Below are 19,133 nucleotides of genomic sequence, written 5' to 3'. Positions count from 1 at the left end.
CATTATTAATATATTTTTTAATATGTTTTTCATTTTTATTTTCCTTTGATATGTATGGCCTTGGTCTCGTCTCAGTCTCAACCTTTAAATGTCCCGGAGAGAACCTGTGCATGTGCAGGGAGAAGATGCAAACTCCTTGCAGAGAAACCCCAGACTGGGATGTGACCCCAGGAGCTCCCTGCTGAGGGGCAACAGCACTAACCACTGCTCCACTGTGCAGCCCAGGTAACTCATAATAAAACAAAATTTCAGCATTTAGAATGGTTTCAAATGTGCATTTTTTTAAACTGATACTTGTACTTAAAACTATGATAAAGTATTTTTATTGGACACAATTGTTGATTTATCTTAGTTTTTTCCTTAAATCACTTAAAACTGAACTATTTCACAATAACTATAATATGTTTAATCAGCCAGCCAGTCAAACAAAGAATTTGTAGAGCATTTTAATATTTAATGTTATTACTCTCATTAATAAAAGTGTTTGGATGAAAAATATGTAAATATTGCAGAAAAAACATACAAATAACAGATTATTTATCAGAAATTATAACCAAAAATGTTCTTTTCCCAAATATTTAACACACTTTGAAGTTTTAAACAAATAGAGGTGATTAAAAATATATTTTTTACGGCACAAACAAGCAAATAAATTGTTCAGAAATTGAAGGCACCAGCCTTTACCAGGGACTTTACAGCTTTCTTTATGTTAAAGCATCGCTGATGAGCTGGAAAACAGCTTTTTTCTTTTTTTCTGGGCAGATTTGTGTAATTATTTTTGCCTTCACAGCAGCCAGGCCATCATGAGACACTTTAACAACTACAACCCCAATTTGTCAACTTGCTGAAGCCTGCTATCGTGTTGCGCTGCAACATATGTCGGCTCTCTGAGCTGTTGCTTCCCTGGGGTCCGCCGTTTCATAAATCAAATTAGCACCACACTCAGAGTGGCCGGTATCAGACTCACACGTACCTGAGCAGAAATAAGCTTTAACGGTAACATTTATTCAAAAGCTTATTTGATATTTCCCTGCAGGAAGCCAGTCCAGAGTTCTGGGGACATCTGGGATAAACGCGGTTAGCGTGGAGGCCTCAGAGGAGAGAAGAGGATTTTCCAGGTCCTAGGGAGGATTTTAATATTCTGTGAAGAGCAGGAGCACAGTAGGAGGTGAATGAGCAGAGGAGGAGGAGGTTGTAAGGGAAAGAGGAGGCCTCCTGAGGAGGGGGGAGGTGGTGCTGATACGCTGCAGGCTGACAGATGTGTCCATCAATGCCTGAAAGAATCATCTTACATCCACCGCTTCCATCTGCTAGCTTGGTTTGACAAGATGTAAATTCAGTCCAACCTAAAAAAATCACAGGTTTAAACTTTCTGTCAAACTTGGTGAACTTGTTTTTTACATAGATGCACCAAAAGTTTAAGAAATTTTAGAAATCTAAAGGATTTTATCTTCAAACTGAGGTTGTTCTGAGAGACGTGCCATGAAGAGTTTTCATCGATCCAACAATCAATCCATCAAGTCTTTGTCTCCACTGATCATTGTTTGGTAAACAGGAATCTCCAGACACTCAGCACCTGTTCATAATGGGTCTAAAGTCCTCTGGTCAGCTGGGAGATGTGACCCGTCTACTGTGTCCTAGTCCTGGATCAGCCAGCAGAGAATGAAACACATTCAGAGAGTGTCCCGACCCACCTGTGATGTGCTGATCCTCATTTACATGAGTAAGTCACACAGCTCATCAGAGTTTTAGAGTCAGATTAGTGCAGAAGAAAGTCTGAATTAATAAAAAACTTAGTAAAAATACAAGTTCTGGGTTTTCCACCAACATCAATGACCTTTCCTAAGATCCGGCAGAGAAGAACATTTAAATAAGAACAAATTGGCATTAAATTATTTTGGTTTTTAAATTGTAATCATGAGTCAGTAAATAATCTATGTGTTTGTTTTGTAGAAAGTAGCCCCCCCCCCCCCACACACACACACATATCATTTTCATCTCCTTTTCATGCACATTTCTCTTCAGGAACTCTAATTTTCTGGGACAAGTTTCCTCATCCATCATACAGAAATCAGCTTTCACTTTAACAGTGACTTTGGACTCGCCGCTCCGCCCTGCATGCAGATGGTAACTAACCCTTGACCTTTAGCACCAATAAAACCCTAAAAAGACACCCAGCCATCCCAGAACATTTAAACTTTACCAGTAGCGACTCTGCCCCCAATCACCGGGTGAGAAGAAGAAGAAGCTCTGTGTTTGACTTTGGACAAGGATTCCTGTTGTAGTTTAGTGTCTGTGAATCCATCATTGTCATGGGTAAATGGGGGTGGGGGGTGGTGGGGGTGGGGGGGTGTAGGGATACTTCGTTGAAGGGGGGTGGTTTAACTAACACCCACCCTCCTATTAGCAGACACCCAGAAAATCCCTGGTGGAATTGTTTACTAGAAGAACATCTGCTATAATAATAGACAACCAGTGTGTTTGGGGTTATTTTAAATGACCGCGATGGAAGATTTCATCTTTACTGTTGCAGCCCTTTAGAGTAAAAAGCTAATTATATCAGAATACCAAAGGGGAAATACTTCTTAGACAAAGAAGTAAAAGACAAAGTGACAGAAAGTGTCAGTGGAGCTGTTAGTGATGTGAAATATGAATGTGGTAAAAGTCCATCTGGTTTTAAACAGCCGTGACCAGCTGAGCGTGTGCAGCTATTGAAAGTGAAGCATTTAGGCTCTTTTTCACAAAGGGCCCAGGGGCTAAAACCTTACACCCCTCCCACCGTCATTATCCCTGCCACACTATGATCAGCACCAAATGCTGACTATCCCAGGCCAGCTCTCACAAAGCATGCTGGGAAGGACAAAAGCAGACCTTCAGCCGATTGGTTCCGCCTTATTAACAGCTTGTAATCTTCTCATGTCTTTGGCCGAGCCTTACTGAGCTGGACTTGGAGCAAATAGACGAGTGTGTCCTCTGTCTCTGCTTTGATGCAGAGCAGCTTTTTCTCCCCTGAAATTCCGGCTCTGTTATGTTTCCATTGTTGCCGCTGCACCTGTTTGACACATTGAGTAAATCAGTCTCTGGCAACTGTTAATTTCTCATTACACTCTCTTTGCACATTGAAACAGAAGACAGCTTGGATGTAAAAGCCTGCAGCAGGTGCAGCCCATCGTTCAACGGTTTGGCTTCCAGGAGTGGTTTTGAACTTTTGGATGATAACACATCAGAAATGCTTGCTACTATGGATGACTCAAAGTTTTCAGCTGCATTCCTTGTGATGCTTGTGAGGAACAAGGACACCCCCTGAAGTTTGACTTTTTTCTTTTAGGGTTGTGGTCAAAATTAAGAAAATTAAATTAAAGAAAATTAAGCGAAGGGAATTGGTGACATGGATAGCAAAACTAACAAGTCAGAGGAACAGATGTCATGATCGCAGGAAGCTTCCTGACCCACATGAAAGAATCACCACAGGGAGGAGGTAAGAAATGAGAATATGGTTTTATGAAATGAAAAAAATAATAAACAGAGGACGCATCTTCAAACGGGTGCTGGAAAAAGCCAACGGGAACTAAGGGCGAAACTTCGACGAAGCGGAAACCAGGAACGAGAGAACCAGATATAAATAGAGGGAAGGGAGATCTTACAGAGCCAGAACAGAGGATGGATGTGAGGAGAGGGTTGGTCAGGTCTGGTCGATGGAGAATTGGGTTGAGGCAGGAGGGCTGTGGCTGACGGGTATCCAGGGCAGGTGAACGGCGGAGAGCAGATGGCCAGGGGAGATGAGTGACGATGTTGAGGTTCACACTCCAGGAAAGACGAGAACTCAGGCTGGGATCCGGTAGTAGATCTGGAGGCAGGACAGGCAAATAAAAAACAGGACAAGCAGGGCAAGATTGCAAAAATATTACAAGTTCAGGACGAGGCTAGAAGCTACCCAGGAGAGAGTATCAACCGGCGCTGGAGTGTGGACACGCCAGTCCTTAAAGAGCAAGTCAACCCCCTACCAGAGTCTAACTCCACTCCCACTTCATGTTTGAAAAATGCAACAAATGCTGTTGCCTGGCAGACCGAGAGGGCGGAGCTGCTAACAAATACACACACACAGGCTCACGACAGCATTGTGACATCATAATGTACCAGTTTACATCATAGCATACCTCTTAGCCAATAGCAGTGGCAGATTTAAATTCAAATACAGTGCAGAGTTTTTACCTGACAACGGCACAACACTGCCAGTTGTAGGCAGAATATTTAAATTTTAACTAAGATGCACTGAAGTGCCAAATTATTGACGACACGTGTCTGCAGCACAGTTAGACACTATTTATTTAGTTTATCAGCAAAAAAAAGTTTATTTGGGGGTGACTTGCTCTTTAAATCCCCTGGCCTTACTGATGGCACGGAGGCAGGGGCAGACGTACAGATACAGGACTAAGTACATCGGAGACAGTGTAGGGACCAATGAATCGGGGCGTGAGCTTCCTGCTGGAGTCCTTGAGCTTGATGTCCCAGGTGGACAGCCAGACCTGCTGACCAGGGACATAGGACACTGCTGGACGTCTGTGTCGATCAGCGAGCCAACGATTGCGGTCAGCGGTACGATGTAGGGCAGCACAGGTCTGAGTTCAGGTGCGTCGAGCTCTGCCCGTTCATCTGGGGATGAAAGCCAGAGCTGAGGGCCACACGGGCTCCAAGCTCTGATGCATACCCGCGCCAAACACGGGATACAAACTGGGGGCCACGGTTGGACAATATTTCCGAGGGAATGCCATGAAGACGGAAAACATGGTCCACTAGGAGGTTGGCGGTCTTTGTGGAGGTGGGAAGGCCCTGTAGGGGAACCAGGTGGCAGGCCTTGGAGAATCTGTCTACTATTGTGAGGATGGTGGTGAAACCCTTGGAAGGGGGCAAACCGGTAACAAAGTCTAAGGCGATATGGGACCAAGGACGTGAGGGGATAGGCAGAGGACAGAGAAGACCCTGAGGAGGCTGATGATCACTCTTGCTCCTAGCACAAACCTGACAGGCGTTGATGTATTCCTTGACGTCTCTATAAAGAGATGGCCACCAAAACTTCCTGTGGATACCAACTAGGGTCCTGCCGATGCCAGGGTGGATGGAAAATCGGGCAGTGTGGGCCCAATGAATCACAGAACTGCGAACAGTGGAAGGAACATAGGTCATGTTAGGAGGTCCGGTACCTGGGTCAGGGTCTGTCCGTTGAGCCTCCAAAACCTTGTTTGTAATGTCCCAGGACACCGAACCAATGATGCAGGGTGAGGGTGGAACAGTGGTGGGCTCTGTGTCCTTGTCTGAAGCATATTGGCGAGAGAGGGCATCCGGCTTAACATTCTTGGATCCGGGTCTGTAAGAGATGACAAAATTGAATCTGGAGAAGAAAAGTGACCAACGGGACTTCCGGAGATTAAGCCTTTTGGCCTCCTTGGGCTATGCTAAGTTTTTGTGATCAGTCCAAATGATTATAGGATGCTCTGCCCCCTCAAGCCAGCGACGCCATTCCTCCAGAGCCATTTTGATGGCCAACAACTCCCTATCGCCCACGTCATAGTTTTGTTCAGCAGATGTTAAGCGACGGGAGACGAAGGCGCAGGGGTGAAGAGTGTGATCGGCTGGAGAGACCTGTGAGAGGACAGCACCCACTCAAATATTTGGAAGCATCGACCTCAAGTGTAAACTGGGGACAGGGATCTGGACGGGAAAGAACTGGAGCCTGGGTGAAGTGAGTCTTGAGAGTGGTGAAAGCTTGGTCTGCCTCCGAAGACCAGGAATAAGGGTGTTTTATGGAAGTGAGTTGGGTGAGAGGTGCGGCGATCTGGCTGTAGTCCCTTATGAACCGGCGGTAGAAATTGGCGAATCCCAGAAAACGCTGTAACTGTTTGCATGTAGAGGGTGTTGGCCATTCATTAACAGCTTTGATCTTGTCTGGATCAGCCCTCAACCTCCCACTCTCAATTACAAAACCGAGAAACTTGACTGAAGACGAATGAAATTCACATTTCTCAGCCTTGACGAATAAGCAATTTTCTAGTAGTCTTTGTAGAACGGCCCTAACATGGTGGCGATGTTCGGAAACAGAACGGGAGAAGATGAGAATGTCATCGAGGTAGACCGTAACAAACGTATTGATGAAATCACTGAAAACCGAGTTGACTAATGACTGAAATACAGCTGGGGCGTTAGTGAGGCCGAAAGGCATGACCAAGTATTCGAAGTGGCCGAGTGTGGTCTTGAAGGCGGTCTTCCATTCATCCCCCTCACGGATCCGAACCAGGTGGTAAGCGTTTCGCAGATCTAGTTTAGTAAAATCTGAGGCGTCGTTGACTGGGTCGAAAGTGGATGAAAGCAAGGGGAGTGGGTATTTGTTTTTAACTGTGATTTGGTTTAGAGCTCTGTAGTCTATGCAGGGACACAGGGAACCGTCTTTCTTAGAGACAAAGAAGAACCCTGCCCCCAGTGGGGACGTGGATGGTCTAAAGATACCAGCGGATAATGACTCAGAGATGTATGTAGACATGGATTCTTGTTCTGGCTTTGAGAGGTTATACAACCTGCTGGATGGTAGTGTATCGCGTTTAATGCGTGCCACAACCCGTGCACGCGCATTGGGTCCACAGCGCGCGTGTGAACGGGAATCGCGAGCGAAAATATACATGGCGAGAGGTCATTTGTGCACTGAGAGGGAGCAACCTGTGTCTGTGAGCGCACAAGTGACAAACCTGCGTGCGCGCGTTGTCAACGACCACACGGCAGAGGAAAACGTGCGCGCACGGCAGCCTCTGTGCGCGCTCGGCAGCCTCTCTGCGCGCTCGGTTTCTGACTCCTGCTCGCTCGGCTGTAAAAGGGCTTTTGGCACTCTGGAGGCGTGGCCTGTGGCAGATCTTGTCTGTCCTCTGATTGGTTAGTTCACCCCGCACTTTACCCTCTATCTATATAAAAAAAGTCTGATGTTCAGTAGTTGCTGGCATAGCTCAGCTGGGAGAGCGGGTGACTCTCGCCCCGGAGGATCCAGGTTCGAGTCTGGGCAAGGAAAATGTAGTAGACGTCATGTTAATTTTTCTTAATTTCAGGTATTTTACAGTTGTGACCGTTCAACTGTCATTAAACGTCCGAATGTTTGCTGGGCAGTGTTTTAAAAAGTGCACATAAGCTAGATGGTTTTAACCATATAAAATTACATTTTTTGTGATACTGGAAAAATACATACTGAAATAAAACTACTGATTGAAAACTTTATGACTGTGGTTGTACAATATATGACTCACTAATACACTGCAAACTCCCTTAGAGTGGGGCTTCCAGAGAGAGAGAGAGAGAGAGAAAAGTTCTTGCCTCATTAATGAATTGTTTATTTTTTTCAGTATTTAATTGACAAATTATCCTTTCAAATAATTAATTTATGAGTTACATAATTGTCCATTTCATAAAGAAACTGCATATCAAGCTTTCATTCAGATGACCTTCAACAGTGCTGCACCCTGCTGAGGGACATCCGAGTAAAACCTTGAGATGGCCATTTTCTGTTCACTAACTTGCTTTAGTAAATCCTTACTTTTGTTAAATAAATCAGTTGTTGAACCCCCACTCCTCTGTTTGGTCTCCTTTCTTATTACAGCCCACCACTTCCAGTCTTGGTTGTAACAATCTGCAGACAGATTTCTGAGCATCTCCTCCTTTACACAGATCCTCACTGAGCCATGTACTGTGAACAAATAGTTTCTCCATGATATTATCCAGCAAGGTCCCGTTTTTGTCAAAACAAGGGTGAGGTCATGAAAAAATAGAAATATTTCATTAAATTAACATTTAAATTATTTATATGCATCATTAAAATAAAAAAAAACATGTTTTGAAATATATAAAGTGCACCAAACTTGACTCAGTCCATTCAACAATTCTAAATGGACAATTATGTAACTCATCAATTAATTATTTGAAAGAATAATTTGTCAATTAAATACTGAAAAAAATAAACAATTCATTAATGAGGCAAGAACTTCTCTCTCTCTCTCTCTCTCTCTCTCTCTCTCTCTCTCTCTCTCTCTCTCTCTCTCTCTCTCTTTCTCTCTCTCTCTCTCTCTCTCTCTCTCTCTCTCTCTCTCTCTCTCTCTGGAAGCCCCACTCTAAGGGAGTTTGCAGTGTATTAGTGAGTCATATATTGTACAACCACAGTCATAAAGTTTTCAATCAGTAGTTTTATTTCAGTATGTATTTTTCCAGTATCACAAAAAATGTAATTTTATATGGTTAAAACCATCTAGCTTATGTGCACTTTTTAAAACACTGCCCAGCAAACATTCGGACGTTTAATGACAGTTGAACGGTCACAACTGTAAAATACCTGAAATTAAGAAAAGTTAACATGACGTCTACTACATATTCCTTGCCCGGACTCGAACCTGGATCCTCCGGGGCAAGAGTCACCCGCTCTCCCAGCTGAGCTATGCCAGCAACTACTGAACATCAGACTTTTTTATATAGATAGAGGGTAAAGTGCGGGGTGAACTAATCAATCAGAGGACAGACAAGATCTGCCACAGGCCACGCCTCCAGAGTGCCAAAAGCCCTTACAGCCGAGCGAGCAGGAGTCAGAAACCGAGCGCGCAGAGAGGCTGCCGAGCGCGCACAGAGGCTGCCGCGCGCGCACGTTTTCCTCTGCCGTGTGCTCGTTGACAACGCGCGCATGCAGGTTTGTCACTTGTGCACATCCTTGTGCGCTCACAGACACAGTTTGCTCCCTCTCAGTGCACAAATGACCTCTCGCCATGTATATTTTCGCTCGCGAGTCCCGTTCACACGCGCGCTGCCATGTATATTTGCGCTCGCGAGTCCCGTTCACACGCGCGCTGTGGACCCAATGCGCGTGCACGGGTTGTGGCACGCTTTAAACGCCATAGTAGTGTGGCTCCTGGCAGAAGGTCAATGCTACAGTCAAAAGGTCTGTGGGGTGGCAGGGAGGAGGCGTGGTCCTTAATGAATACCAGTTGCAGGTCGTGGTACTCGGGAGGAACTCCAGATAGATCGGGCGATTCAGGGACGTGGTCCGTAGGGCCTCCTACAGGAATGGATGCAGAGGACAGACAGTGAGACAAGCAGAATGTACTCCAAGAGGATACCAGACCGGAGCTCCAGTTGACTTGGGGATTGTGAGTAGCAAGCCATTCGTATCCCAGGACGACTGGTGACTGTGGAGAGGGAAATGCTTAGAAGGTGAGGACCTCTTGGTGATTACCAGAAACTAACAGGTTAACGGGGACAGTACGGTGTGTGATAGTGGTGAGGGAGTTTCCATCCAAAGAGGATGCTTCTAGAGGTGTAGCCAGTGGTTCAGTGGGAATATTCAGCTGCTGTATGACCATAAAATCCAAAAGGTTCCGTTCACAACCAGAGTCTATTAACGCCGTAGCTGCTAGAGTCTTCTGATTATAAGAGACCGACCATGATAGGGAAACCCGAGACTTTAATTCTGAGCAGGCACCCACGAGTAATCCCAGGGCTACTGGCGGGCTTGATCTTTTGGTCGAACCGGACAGGTTTGGACCATATGACCCATCTGACCACAATAAAGTCAGAGGCCAGCAGCTCTGCGTCTCTGTTTCTCCTCTGGTGTGAGTTGGGCTCGTCCTATCTGCATGGGCTCAGCGTGTTCTGGGTGAGGAGGAGTTGGTACTAATGGTCTGGAGCTATGAGGTGCAGCAACAGGAAGGAACCGGGGACAGAAGGTTCTAGGTCTCTCCTTGAGGCGTCGCTCAATCCTTGTGGCTAGGGTTATGAGGGCCTCAAGGTTCTCTGGTTCCTGGCAATAGGCTAGTTGGTCTTGGATGTTATGGGTTAAGGCCTGCGAAAAGGCGGCTCTAAGGGAGGCATCATCCAAGGTGGACACGGAAGCCATGGTGCGGAAATCTATGGCAAAATCAGTGACTGTTTGTTCACCCTGGCGCGAATTCCAAATACGTTTTGCCAATTCAGCGGAACTTTCCGGAGTGTCGAAAATCTGATTGAACTCGGATAAAAAATCCTTAAGGGGACCATCTAAAAAACCAGGCTGGCGGCATCTGGCTTCAGCCCATTGAAGAGCTTTACCCCTGAGGAGACCAACTATATATGAGATGTTTTATTTTATTTTATGTATTGAGAACCTCGTTAGCTCCCACCATAGTGTGGAGCTATTCTTCCTGAGGTCTCTTTCAATTTCATTACAAATATTTTACAAACCCCCCCCCCCCCCCCCCCCCCCCACACACACACACACGCACACACACACACCCAACAACAACAAACTCCAGGAGCTCATTATAATCATACCAGCTCAACTGCAATAATGATATACCAGTAAGTTACCACACACTTCAGCGTTCATGAAAAATCTAAATAAGTGAAAGTGAAAACGGAGCGTTTACACAGAGCATTACATAGCTATATCCAAGAATCAAAAATCATATCACATCACATCCGTAACAAACAAAAATTATAGAAGCTGTCATAACAGTCACATTTACAATTCACTGTGCAAAATTTACTGTTGTGTAAACAAAAAAAGCTTTAACTTTTTTTGAAAACATCTTCTGTTGTTCTTTAATAACAAAAATCTTGGCAGATCTTTATAGAATCAGAAATGAAGGTGTCGGGCGATCTAGTGAAGGCTTACTGGCAAAGGAGTAAAAAACTACGGCACTTGCCGGACTCACCAGAGAAGGTGTCGGGTGTGGGAGACTCGGTGACCCAGAAATGACCCAGAGGCGGCGGATCTGGAAGTGACGGAGGAGATGGAGCGGCGGCAGTAGCAGCGGTGGATGGTGGAACGTGTAACCGGCGGAAAGCCGTGTAAAGCTGGAGCAGACACTGATTAATAATGAGTAGTTGTTCCATGACTGACTGAATGGAGTTTTCATGCCGGGCTAACATGTCGGATAATGAGGGCGGAAGTGATTCGCTCGTGGATTGGGACGTTTGGCCGGTTGATTCTGTCATGATCGCAGGAAGCTTCCTGACCCACATGAAAGAATCACCACAGGCAGGAGGTAAGAAATAAGAATATGGTTTTATTAAATGAAAAAATAATAAACAGAGGACGCAGCTCCAAATGGGTGCTGGAAAAAGCCAACGGGAACTATTTCTCTGAACCTGGGAAAGTTTGCTGTCTGTGAAGGGGTGGGTGTGGTCATCTTTAATGCGCTATGTCATATGTCATATGTGAATAAAACCTTTTGAGGAGCTCCAGCTCTTTGAGAGACTAAACAGACCTCCCGCAACTGGTGTGTTTCTTTTTTCTCTCCAGTTTTGCAAAATCTGATTATTGATTATTTGTGTTTATTGGTAAATGGTACTAATATCAATAATATCTCTAACCCCTTGTGTGTTTTGGACTTTCTTTGAGGTACACCTGGACTTAACCCTTTGATGCATGAATTATGAAATCTTCAACCATGATTTTTTAAACTTTTTTTTTCATTCGTCTTTAGGTGTGAATGAAACAAATTTCAACAAATATTTTCTGTAAAATTTTATAATTTACAAATAATTTATTACATGTCCACTTCAGTGGGCAGCGTGCATTCTGAGCTTGAAATATGTTGGCTTGGCTTACTGAAGTCCAAATGGAGGGGCTCAAATGCAATAAAGTCTTCAACAGCTGTGCTTAATAGCAAAAACAAATACATAACAATTTTGAGTACCTGTCCACTTTAGTGACCATTATGCATCAAAGGGTTAATAAATAAAAATACCTAACAAATCTTATCAGATTATCCTACCTTGTGTGGTGTGTCGAACGCTCCGGTATGCTCAGAAGGACATGGGGAGCGCTTCTGTCATAAATCTGAGATTTGAAACATGTTGGATTGTCTTTGCTTTATATGCTAGAATAGACGAATGTGATGCTGTTGAATATGACATTTAATCAACCAGAAAGCACTCCTTTTTACTTAAAATGTGCATATAAGTGGAGAAACATTAAACTTGTAGTATATAGTTATGCACAAGAATCCATACCATTCTTTGACCTGCTCCTCTACTTCTGATCATCTTAAGGACACACCTGATTACTGCAATGATTCTAAAGATAATTATTTCAGATAATCCTGCCTTGTGTAGTGTGTTAAGTGTGCACCAGTCTGCCCTGAAGAATGTCTGGATTGCTCCAATCCTATATCTGAGATATCCAATGAGTTGGATTGTCTTGGTCTGATTTTCAAGACAAAAAAAAAAATCACTTTAGCCTAGAATCCTCATGGAAACAACATTTTGAGGCCTGATAAAAAAGTTTGAAATGGTTTCCAGAGTAGAAAAATCTTGAAAGGCAATCCCAAATTTTAAAGCTAAACATGAACATGTACTGGTGACAATTTACAATAAGGGTCCCTTTATTAACATTACTTAGTGCATTATTAAGCATTAGGAAGCAAAGAATCCCTTTATCAATGTCCCCGATAGTGTTAACTATTAAGTTTCCTTAAGGTTAGGATAAAGGGCCTTAACAGTAACATTATTATTAAGCAGATGTTAATACTTTATTTGATAGTTTATTAATGCTTAATAATGCACTAAGTAATGTTAATAAAGGGACCCTCATTGTAAAGTTGTACCCATGTACTTTTTATTTGTGCTTTCTTTTACTTTTTAGTTTAAGTTTGAATTTTATTCACAATATGTGTTTTCATAAGAATTTGTGCATTTCTAATCATCATCAGAACCCACCCTGAAAACAAACAAATCAACAAAAACAAGCTTGTAATCCCTCTGGGTGTATTTTCCAGGCTGTGAAGAGCGTGAGCTGAGCCAGAAGTTTGGCCGAGGTGTCTTCCTGTGTGTCAGCCGCAGGAAATGGCTCCACACAGATGAGGCATTTAGATCCCAGGTGCAAAACCCATCATTGGATCGCCTTGCCCAGATGGATAGTACTCCTTCCACCATAAAGACACTAGTCTTTTCCCTGCCCTGAATCCACCGGTGCTCCTGCCCTGGTCCAGCCTCATCAAAAGGAGCTGGAAGCTGGAGGCGGATATGCTGAGCTGCAGCCTCAAATCAAGCTCACTTTTTTCCCCCTGTAAGTGGGGGAGAAAACATTGGGGGCAGGGTACTTTCTTCTGGGGGACACCAGCTCCTTTCTTTTGCTTCTGTTCTGACTTTTGTATGTGTGGCTCCTTGCAGGTGTCCCTTTTTCCCACCCTGAAACAAAAACAATCCAAAAATACAGTCAAGAAAAAAATCAAGGCTGGTTTTCTTTCACTACTCAGTTTATTATGTCTCATTGTTAGATCACACACACTCACACACACACACACACACACACACAACACACACACACACACACACACACACACACACACACACACACACACACACACACACACACACACACACACACACACACACACACACACATTCATGATGGTGGTTGCACTCTGTTCTCCTGCAGGTGCGAGGACCATCCGCCTGGCCCTTTTCATAGATCCCTCTTTCCTGTCCGTCTGCAGCCGTCCATTCAGCTTCAATCACAGCAGCAGCCGGACGCCACCGGATCGCCAGTGGGGAAGGGAAGCTCTTCCACACACATTCTTCACTTCTCCAATGACAAGAGAGGAGCGGCTGGGAAGAAAGAAAGGCTCTTCCTCCTGCATCTCCTTCTGCTTTCACAGTAAACAACTTGCTTTCTGTTTGTAACGGTGCTGTCCCTCTCCGCCTCCCCCCTGCCTTTTCTTCTCTCCTCCATCAGATGGGCTTCACAAGGACGGGAGGGGTGTAGGGCAAGGAGAGGCCGGCCAGGCTCACATCGCGACTGGGTGATGCTGAGGTCTTTTTGTACCTCATGAATGGCACATTTGAGGTTTCCAGCCTTGCTCTGTGCCCCCGGCCAGCTTCACCTGTGCTCAGAGTCAATTGGCCTGTTGTCTGCCTGTCTGGAACGGCGCCCAGTTCTCTGGCGGCCAATTTGGTTAGCGAGGTTGCTCAGAACTGAACAATAACCTCCACCTCAAAACCATTAATTAACCCCCCACCATTCACTGTTTGCCAAAACTGTTCTCTGACACAATTAATACCCAGGCTAACGGTGCTTATACCTGCTCTCTGTCACTTCACAGAGAGCTGAGGGGTCTAATGGCTTCCAAATTGTTAAATGGTCTTAGTGGTGCATTCCATTAAGCACATACTGTTGCTTTTCTTTTTTTGGTAGTGCTTATAGCTCTTAATTAAATTAGCACAAAAAGGTAAGAGCAGTTTTACTCAGGCTGAGCTCTCTGTTGCTCAGATTGAAGTTACACTCAGATGTCTCCACAGAAGCCGCTTTCTCTGATATCCACAGGAAGTATGCTGAAATGTTGCTAAAATCGGTTTGGCATGAGCAAAATGTGTGAAGTTCTTAGAAACATAGTCAAATTCTGGGACTAGGCCTGTTCGGATTAAACTTTTAGCCTTTAGGGTCCATTCTTGGATTCAATAATATGCAGATGATGTATAGATTTATGTTCTGCTTAAATTGGGGTTCAGTTGTGACTTCTACATTTTTTTTCTTGAAGGTGTGATTACATTGATAGAAAAGTAAAAAAAAAAAAGTCTACAAAGTACTAACTTCAATTAATTTCACTTCATCAAGGATATGAGTGGTGTGTAAAAATTATTTAAAGACTAAGACATTAATTATCCAAGCCTAACTATCTAACTGTGGTTCATGCAGACACGTTTATAACTCAAAAATCAGCTGGAAATGAAATTCTTTTTCATGGATTTATGTCTGGTTTCACCAACAGCTGACGTACAACAGATGATACATGGTGAGAGAGTAAATAAAATTTACTAACAAACATTTTTTAAATGTAAGCATATTAATACTTGGTTTGTTTTTTGTGTGCAGTTTACTCGGCTCAATCATGTTTCCTGAAAATAACTATAAATAAAGAATGGATTTTTAGGCTCTGTGTAAAACTGTAGACTAATATTTGTTGTAATAGGAGTGAAATTACATCAAATTCAGTCATTTTCTGCTAAACTTTCCCAGTTTCACTGTGATTCAGCTAAATTAAGCTCCTGATCTGTGGCTTTTTACTGGTTTGTCTCCAAAACTGACATCCTGAAGCGGGATTCTGAGGATAGCGTGTTGGGGAGGAGTTGAGCTGAGGTGGGGTTCTGAGAGAGGAGCATTTAGCTCACTTCTCCACCCTGTGAGGTGGGAGTCTTGACTCACCCAGCTGGATACATGAGATAACTGAGCTGCTACTTCAGGAAGCTCTCGTTTACACACTCGAGGAAACAGAAACCTCTGAGGACAAACTGTCATTATGCTGGAGGCCAGCTGGCAACTTTCTTCAGGCAAACGATAAATTGTCAAGGTAAATGAATCAAGGTTTGATTTTTCTTTCATTTGCAGATTGTTTTCTAAAGCTTCTATGACATCTTCACTTCCTTTGCTTAACAGAGTAAAATTACTCAGAGAGCTTCTGAGGAGAAAATGAATGTTTTGTCAAATGCTGCAATCCGGGTCCAGGAGCAGTCTCCTCCTCTCTGTGGTCCCGGTTCGGTCCACGACTTACCTCACTGCCCGCCAGGGTTCAGCTTAAACTCCCGCATCAACCCTGCTCCGATGCTCAGCCTCCAGAGTGTCCAGAGATCCACCAAGGTCCAGAAGGAGCTGAGTCCAGAGGAGCAGCAGGACCTGAGGAGGAAGATCAACAGCAGGGAGAGGAAGAGGATGCAGGACTTGAACATTGCCATGGACGCTCTGAGGGAGGTCATGGTGCCCTATGCCTCCTCTCCTTCTTCTGCCTTCCCTCAGTCCCACCAGGCTGGAGCAGCTCCGGGAAGGAGGCTTTCCAAGATCTCCACCCTCGTTCTGGCCAGAAATTACATCCTCCTCCTGGGCTCGTCTCTGCAGGAGATGCGGCGGCTGCTGGGGGAGGTCAGCGTCGGGATGGGCGTGAACCCGGGGCCGGTGCCCCGACTGCTGCTTGCAGGAGGGTGGCCCCTCATGACCGGACCTGGCCAGCTCCTCTTCACACATGAATCCCTCATTTCTTCAGCTGCCTCCTCTTCTTCCTCTCCCTCCACAGCATCATCCCCTGTAGCTAAATGTGCGCTGGTTTCTCCGGGCCCCATGGTAGCCTCACTTGCTCCAGTGCAGTGGGGCTCTGCAGGGCCCATGGGGGCCCCCGTCTGCCCCTGTGGAGTGTGCAGACTGCCCAGGTTCTCCCAGTCCAAAGCTCCCAGATTCCCAAAGTAACAACTCCAAGGTGATGTTGCAGAAAGAACTTATGGCTCTTAACTTTTGATATGAACTATTTTTCTAACCTTTAACATGTTTATAATGTTTAACTGATCTTTATGTTTTATTTTATTAAGGATTAAGGAACCATTCTGTCTTTTACTGTCCATAAATCTCATAACACACTCTAGGACTTTTTTTTGTGTGTGTGAAAGTTCAGCCTCGACACTTGGTAGAGCTCATCTGAATAGTGAGTGAATGAGTGAATTAACTATGTGTCTGGTTTTGTTGTGACATCAGGACCAGATGAGATTCAGGTTTAGGCTGAGAGTTTAGTTTGTGTTCAACTTTGTAAATGTGATGGTTCAGTTCATTAAAACCAATGAGTTTTTACACACAGACGATGATGTGGTTGTTTTTATTTACTTCACCATTCCACACATGAACTACACACTGTCGGATTGTCCTCTTTTCACTGGGTCGGGTTCAAGGTCACATGACCCTTACAGCTGTGGACAATGATCTCAGCAGAAATCTGATTGGCTCCTGATCTGTCCTCATTCAATCATCACAGAAGAATAAAACTATAAACTATAACTATATTTAACCACATCTCACCAATATTGGCTGTGTGTTTGTATCCTATGGTTTAAAGATCTATTTGTATTTATTGACTGAACCAACAGAAAACTCATCTTTAGGTTGGACATCTCAGAAAAAGAAGGCACAGCTTCTACTAGAGTTAAGTAAATATAAGTTGGTGTTTTGTTTAAAGAAATGAGTATCTTGTCCAATTTTTAACCCTGTGATGTCCAAATCATGGCTAGAAAGATGTTTTTCTTTTTCTACCATTTTTCTTATTTTGATCAATGAGAGCTTTTACTATGGTTATAATTATTAATGATAATAATATAATTAAAGAAGTGTTGAAATATTGTTTTAACTTTTCATTCAATCATCACCGAAGTTTGCTGTTTTCTTCGATAACAATTGTTAATTTGTTCTCAAATTTCTATCCTGTGTTTTCCAGCTACAGTTCTCCCAAACGTTCTTTGCAGTCCTAGTTAGTTTTGAAGATTTCAGTCATAAAAGAAAGAAGCAAGGATCTTTTATTCACTGTAAATTTTACCTGAATCATGTCTGATACCCTCCAGATGCTGAGGAGCTGAAAAGCATCCTGTTCCCTCACACATCACCTCCATATTGTGTAACAGTCCTCATCCTTTCCTGCCATTCACTGATTCAACAAGCAAAAGATCAAAACCCGCCCGTGTAATTACAGCTCAGCAGAAAGAAGGCTTTTGATTATTAGCCCCCTCTCACTCCTCCAACCTCAGATTCTTGATGTGTCTGTGTTGAGGAGCCAGGACGGGTGATTCGGTGCTACTCATTACACTCACTCCACAATATGTTCAAATGCCCAGAAAATGTGTTGCACTGAATGGAGCTCACTCCTGCAAACTTGCCACCCCTCTGGAAGAAAGCCGGCAGCTTTATTCTGGGGGAGCATGAGAGGTGCTGGTGGGACCTGGCCCTTAGTGTGGCCTGCATGAATAATAAGAATGAAAATAATCATAATCATAATGCTGATAAAATACTCAAAATAATTGCCACCCTGGAATAAGAGGATTACGGAGGGTAGATATGTGAATGGTGGCTGGTGAAAGGACGGGAATCTGTTAGCATCGGGAGGACAAAGGAGGAGCTGGATGCTATTAAGTGAGATTAAGCTAAATAAGGCTTCATTTTCTTACACAGAAGCACCGGGAAGGAGAAGAGGGTGAAAGTAAAAGAGGAGAAGAAGTGGAGGAGGGGAGAGGCTGATTTATAGATCAAAGAGAGATGGCCAAACTTCACCTCTTTCATTTACATATAGCTGCTTTATGTCGCCGGAGGGATTAGCTACCTTGCTAGTTTCCCCAGGTTGCTCTCTATTCTCCTACCTTTGCCCACGATCCACTTCCTCCTGCTCTCAGGATGCTTCAGCCCTTCTTCTCTTTCTTTTTTTCCCCTCTTCACTTTGGGCTCCTTAATTTCTCCCTCCTCTCGTTCTCAGCTCTTTCTCTGAGGTTCTCCAAGAGGCTCTCACTTTCTTGTGTTTGGTGCTGCCATTGTTGCAGCGACACGGGGGTCTGGTCAGTCTTTGTGTCAGCACTTTAACTCATCTCCATTTCATCACTGTTGTTCAATGGGGCAAAGACAATACTCACACACACACACACACACACACACACACACACACACACACACACACACACACACACACACACACACACACACACACACACACACGGAGAAACCTGTGTGGCAGCTTGCTCTAAACTAAGAACTGAAAAACCTTTTTGTGTTTAAAGCAAAAGTTCACTTGTTTAATCAGTACATCTGCAGTGGTCTCTAGAAGGGATGAACGCCTCGTCTTTTCCTGGGGGATTAAATATACCGGTGCACCTTTTCTCTGTACTAAAAGTTGCCCACATCACAGCTGAGCTTCAGATGGCAGGATTTGAGTGTTATTTCCTGATATTTCACTCACTAATGTCTATGTTCTTATTTTGTTTTTAATGTTTTTGCGACTTGCTACTTTTATTTTTGTTACTTTTCCTGTCAAGCACCGTGGGCCCCCTTTGAGGGTGGTGGAAAGCGCAATATAAATAAAGCATGATGATGAAGATGTTTGCACATCTCGACTCGGATTCGATAACAGCAACGCAGCTCTACCACTGGCTTGTAACGAGGATGTTTTATCTCCATGAATAACACAAGCCTGGAAGAGTCTCTGCTGTCTGTTGATGTTCCTAATGCTAACGGTTAGCTTAAATTAGCCGAGACGTCCGCTGCTGTTTCCCAGGTCATTAGAACAACAACAGCCTTCCTCATTGTGAATCAAGATCAGTGAGTCCATGAGCACTATTCACAGTGT

At 44.1% G+C, this 19,133-nt stretch overlaps 1 protein-coding gene across 1 annotated transcript; it reads left to right on the top strand.

Moving 5' to 3' along the window:
- Positions 1-13,446: 13,446 nt before the first annotated feature.
- On the top strand, positions 13,447-16,612 carry olig1 (oligodendrocyte transcription factor 1). Its single transcript, XM_015965927.3, has 2 exons — positions 13,447-15,344; positions 15,431-16,612. The coding sequence occupies exon 2, from the start codon at positions 15,464-15,466 to the stop codon at positions 16,229-16,231; it is 768 nt and encodes a 255-aa protein (XP_015821413.1). The 5' UTR covers positions 13,447-15,344; positions 15,431-15,463; the 3' UTR covers positions 16,232-16,612.
- The last annotated feature ends 2,521 nt before the right edge of the window (positions 16,613-19,133 follow it).

The sequence above is a fragment of the Nothobranchius furzeri genome, chromosome 14, assembly GCF_043380555.1.
Source record: "Nothobranchius furzeri strain GRZ-AD chromosome 14, NfurGRZ-RIMD1, whole genome shotgun sequence".
In the NCBI taxonomy this organism is placed as follows: Eukaryota; Metazoa; Chordata; class Actinopteri; order Cyprinodontiformes; family Nothobranchiidae; genus Nothobranchius; species Nothobranchius furzeri.
This window is presented reverse-complemented; position numbering and strand designations above follow the sequence as displayed.